Source organism: Nicotiana sylvestris, chromosome 2 (genome assembly GCF_000393655.2).
Source record: "Nicotiana sylvestris chromosome 2, ASM39365v2, whole genome shotgun sequence".
NCBI classification, from domain to species: domain Eukaryota; kingdom Viridiplantae; phylum Streptophyta; class Magnoliopsida; order Solanales; family Solanaceae; genus Nicotiana; species Nicotiana sylvestris.
In genome coordinates this window covers 174,299,179-174,302,898 of record NC_091058.1, presented here as the reverse complement: position 1 = coordinate 174,302,898, position 3,720 = coordinate 174,299,179, and the positions used below count along the sequence as shown (strand labels likewise).

Here is a 3,720-nt window from a genome sequence, read left to right as displayed (position 1 = left end):
GCATCATAGACAAACAAGTCACAAAAGTCGACTAACAGTACAAACATAGTCAAAAAGTCGACTAGTGAACTTGTTAGCAACCATAGTGAACCACAAAAAGAGTCAACTACTCCTATAGCGAAGGAATGCAAAACTAGGAGAACTCTCAAGAAAAAGGCAAATACTGCACTTATCTCTCAAATCGAACCAAAAAAAGTTGATGAAGCCTTAAAATACTCCAGCTGGGAACAAGCTACCTAGGATGAACTAGATCAATTCAACAAGAATCAAGTTTGGGAATTATTACATAAGACAGCAAATGCTACTATCGTTGGAACCAAATGGGTGTTCAGAAACAAGTTGAATGAGGATAGAAAGGTAGTCAGAAACAAATCCAGATTAGTAGCTCAAGGCTATTCATAGTAGGAAGGACCCGACTATGATGAAACATATGCTCCAATAGCACAGTTAGAATCAATACGTATTCTTCTTGCATATGCATCCTTTAAAGGTTTTAAACTTTTTCATGTTGATGTTAAAAGTTCTTTCTTAAATGGATTTATTGATGGGGAGGTATGTGTAAAATAACCTCATGGTTTTGAAAACTCTCAATTCCCTTACCATGTGTATAAGTTGACTAAACCCCTGTGTGGACTAAAACAAGCTCCTCGAGCCTGTTACGAAAGACTTAGATCATTCCTAATTGATCATGGATTCGCAAGAGCTAAAGTAGATATTACATTATTTATCAAAAGATCATCTAAAGGTAATCTCATTATTCAAGTCTATGTGATGATATTATATTTGGAAGTGCTAACTCTCTCTTGTGCAAGGAATTTTCTAATCTCATGCAGAGAGAGTTCAAAATTAGTATGATGGGAGAACTCACGTTTTTCCTTGGACTTCAAATTCAACAATTTGAAGAGGGAACTTTCATCTTTCAGACCAAGTACACAAAGGAATTGATTCAAAAATTAGGCATTGGTAATGTCAAAGCAATTGGTACACCACTGAGTCCATCAACAAGTCTTGACAAAGACGAGAAGGGAAATTCAGTGGATGAAACAAAATATCATGGGATAATTGGCTCCTTACTTTATCTAGCTGCTAGTCGACTAGATATCATATTCAGTAAGTATAAATGTGCCAATTTCAGTCAACTCCTACGGAACCGCATCTGACAACCGTGAAGTTCATAATTCGTTATCTTATCGGAACTAGTTCTTATGGACTATGGTATCCACGATCTAACAATTTTAAACTTGAAGGTTTTTCAGATGTTGATCTTGCAGGTGATAAAGAAGATAGTAAAAGCACTAGTGGAACATGCCAATTACTGGGAAAGGCATTAATATCCCGGAACAGCAAGAAACAAGGTTCAATTGCGTTATCCACAACTAAGGCAGAGTACATTGCTATTGGATAGTGTTGTACACAATTACTTTGGATGTTTCATCAACTGAGTCACTATGAATTATATTTTAAACCTATTCAAATATTTTATGACAATTCTAGTGATATATGGCTTTCAGAGAATCATGTACATCATTCTAGAGCTATGCATATACATATTAAGCATCATTTTATCCGAGATCATGTCATTAATGGAGATATGGAATTGTTATTTGTTAGCACTGTTGATCAACTAGCAGACATTTTTACAAAGCCCTTGCTTGAGGATAGATTCTGCACTTTGAGAGAATTACTTGGCATGGTTTTGCTTAATCTAAAAAATTAGGATTTATGTGTTAATTTTAATTCTTATATGGCTAATGTTTTCTTTTTGTGTGCAATAGTTGATTAATTGAGCGCCTCCATTTTCCCTATCTTTTCCAATTAGTCACAACTCTCTAGAAAAGAAAATCAATCATCATGTCCTTTTACTGATGTCTTTTCCTTTTCTGTACTTAACCGTCAAATCTCCTCTTTTTAACCCTCTCAATCATTCCCCTTCTTAATCAGTCCTATCTCTCATAAACCTTTCTCCAAAATCCTTCAATGGCAAAACACTCAAAAAATTCCCTCTGCTTCCACTAGAAAAGTACTCGGTTCAGGGCAAAACCCTCTTCTCAGCACCTAGAACAAGTAGACTTAGGCTCCGATCATTTTGAAGGGTTTGCCTCCTCTCAGGCAGAGCCGTGTGACCATACTCACGGAATGAACGAGAAAGACCTTGGAAAGCGACAATGGAAGAACCTCCTGAATCTTTTACCCCTATGAAATCCAAAATAGACCTCACAAGCTCTCTAGAGTCAGACTCAATTTTTGGGATACTCCAAATAGAGACTCCTTCATTATCCTCAAAGAGAAGCATGTTGTCCGTGGCAGAATGATCGATCTGAACGACATGGAAGCCCTCAATTGTAAGGTAAAAGAGCTTTTCGAATTTTATGGTTGGTCAAATTTCCTATCTTTACCGCCTCCTAAAGTCTATGAATCCCTGGTAAGGATGTTTTATGCTAATCTCCGTTCTAACAAGCTTTACAAGTTGGAATACTTAGTTCTAGGAAAGTGCATTGTTCTAGATTTGTGCCCTATTTGACTTAATTTTTCAGTGTAAGTATTCTGGTTTTCCTATGCTTTTCAAAAATACATGGTCTAAAGATTTTGCATTTTCCTTTGATCAAGCAAAGTGTTGCATAATATAGTCTCCCTCTATTTCCCTTCCTAATCAGTTAGGTTCCAGTGATACTAAATTTGAAACTCGGGTTCTCACTCCATTGTAGAAACAACCCTTCTCCCTCGCACTGGTTCATTCTCCACTTTCTCTAAACAAGATATTTTTCTTGTCTACTGTCTTGTGACCAAGCTTAAAATTAATAGTCCTCTTGGGTCATAAACTTTATTGTTGAAAGTGCTGATGACCCCACTAGTCTACCTTATGGTATGGTAATCACTCATCTCCTGGAAGCCCATAACATCTATTTCCAATTACCCTTTCATCTTTGTCACAAAATCTTACAACTCGAGAGCTTTTGCCAATATGGGGTATGTGTGTGTTAAGGGTACCTGAGTGAAGAAGCAAGAGGGAGAAATCAAGAATGTTCCGACTGAATCAAAGGTCCAATCTTTTGGTACCACTTATTTGTTAAGTAACTCATGAAGCAGAAAATCTCTCAATTTACCTAATTCCTTGTTTTCTAGATCTCTCTTTCTCAAGAAGAGACTAAGTAAAACAGGCATAAATCAATGTTTGCAACCATTAATTTCACAATTGAAGCATAAAACTAGCTAAATAACAAACACTCATTCACAAACAAGCATAAAATTAATCACCCGTAAGGTTTACACACTAGAGTTGGGTCACAACCCTAGTAAACATTCTAGCTTCTCATAGTGGGTATAGAAGAAAACAAAGAAAAACATAATAAAACTCATATTGAAAGATTAAAACATAAAAACTCTATGTTAAATCACTAAAATAAGCTAAAATTGCCTAAAGAAGTAAAAAGAAACGGCTACAACACTTTTAATATTCAAAACTTGACCTAATTTCGTGAACTATTCTATTGATACAAAGCTAGAATTTTCGGACAAAAATGCCCTTTCGGAGGTTCTACTACCGCACAATTTCATGTGTGGTCCATACTTCGCTTCAGTTTCACAGGACTGGATCTTTGCGGCTGCACAATTCTGGACTGTAGCTATATTTCTTAGTTTTTGTGGTCCATACATTTCTTGGTGCGGCCGCGTAGGGCTCTTTTGCGGACCGCACGTTTCTGAGTACGACTGCTTAGCTGA

At 36.6% G+C, this 3,720-nt stretch overlaps 1 protein-coding gene across 1 annotated transcript; it reads left to right on the top strand.

Annotated features, from left to right (window-relative positions):
- Positions 1-854: 854 nt before the first annotated feature.
- LOC104247716 (uncharacterized mitochondrial protein AtMg00810-like) lies at positions 855-1,405 on the top strand. Its single transcript, XM_009803801.1, has 2 exons — positions 855-1,110; positions 1,272-1,405. The coding sequence occupies exons 1-2, from the start codon at positions 855-857 to the stop codon at positions 1,403-1,405; spliced, it is 390 nt and encodes a 129-aa protein (XP_009802103.1).
- The last annotated feature ends 2,315 nt before the right edge of the window (positions 1,406-3,720 follow it).

Excerpts from the sequence above, each read along its gene's own strand:
- LOC104247716 (XM_009803801.1), top strand. The coding sequence starts at position 855 with ATGGGAGAACTCACGTTTTTCCTTGGACTTCAAATTCAACAATTTGAA. Across the intron at positions 1,111-1,271 it reads TCGACTAGATATCATATTCA|GTGATAAAGAAGATAGTAAA; the intron begins GTAAGTATAAAT and ends TTGATCTTGCAG.